The 928-nt window shown below is 48.1% G+C and overlaps 1 protein-coding gene across 1 annotated transcript in view; it reads left to right on the top strand.

Annotated features, from left to right (window-relative positions):
* LOC107756952 (vegetative cell wall protein gp1-like) overlaps positions 1 to 682 on the top strand; it is a 2,921-nt gene extending 2,239 nt beyond the window's left edge. The window contains exons 8-9 of the mRNA XM_016574280.1: positions 67 to 242; positions 495 to 682. Of these exons, the coding sequence (XP_016429766.1) occupies positions 67 to 242; positions 495 to 624 (306 nt within the window). The 3' untranslated portion in view covers positions 625 to 682. The remainder of the gene's footprint in view (positions 1 to 66; positions 243 to 494) is intronic.
* The last annotated feature ends 246 nt before the right edge of the window (positions 683 to 928 follow it).

Genomic DNA, 928 nt, shown 5'->3' with positions numbered 1-928 from the left:
ATGTTTACCCAACTTGGGGGATCTAGCTCTCTGCCTGCTGAGGAGTCCAGCCCCCTGCCTGCCAAGGAATCCAATGTTATCCCAACTGGGGAATCTAGCTCTCTGCCTGCTGAGGAATCCAATGTTATCCCAGGTGGAGAATCTAGCTCTCTGCCTGCTGAGGAGTCCAGCCCCCTGCTTGCCAAGGAGTCCAGCGCTATCCCAGCTGGGGAATCTAGCTCTCATCCTGATGGGGAGTCCAGCCCTCTCCCTGCTCAGTCTAGCCCCCACCCATTTGCATAATTCAGTGCGCTCCCAGCTGTGGATTCCAGCCCTCTCGCCGTTGAGCAGTCAGGCACTTTGCCTGCTGAAGTTGTTAGGAAGAAGCTGACTCAGTCCAGTCCCCACCCTACTGAGGTGTCCAGACCTCACATAGTTGCAGAATCCAGCACTCTCCCATCAATCTCAGGGGGCAAGTTGACTGGGTCCAGCCCCCATCCAGTTGTGGAGTCCAGTGCTCTCCCCACCCAGGAGTCTAGTCCCTACCCTGCCAAGGAGTCCATCCCTCAATGTGTCATTACCTGCCTGCTTCAACCAAGATGTGCTTATGCACTGAAGTCTTTTAGTAGATTTGTTCATCTCTAAATGTGGCGTTTTCACGTCTTGTTTCAAGTCAATAAAACCAGTTATTTTTCTGGTAAAATTTCGTTTGACTTTTGCATTTGCACAATCTATCCTAACAGACAACGGTTATGCAGCCTCTACCTTCCTGTGTTCCAGCTAAGTTTAGAACTATTCCACCAAGGTGGTAAAATTATGGCATTAGTGTTGGTTTAAAAAAAAAAAAAAAGAGAATTAAGCTTTGCAGCTGGATTTTTCTAAAACCGTGCAGTAGTTCCTTTTTTTTTATTGATCGCAAATGTTTTCTTTGAGCCTTTATTCATGAACC

This window comes from Sinocyclocheilus rhinocerous, unplaced genomic scaffold (genome assembly GCF_001515625.1).
Source record: "Sinocyclocheilus rhinocerous isolate Xijiao unplaced genomic scaffold, SAMN03320098_v1.1 scaffold3187, whole genome shotgun sequence".
Taxonomy (NCBI): domain Eukaryota; kingdom Metazoa; phylum Chordata; class Actinopteri; order Cypriniformes; family Cyprinidae; genus Sinocyclocheilus; species Sinocyclocheilus rhinocerous.
The sequence above is the reverse complement of the archived record's forward strand: the minus strand, read 5'-3'. Positions and strand labels throughout refer to the sequence as shown.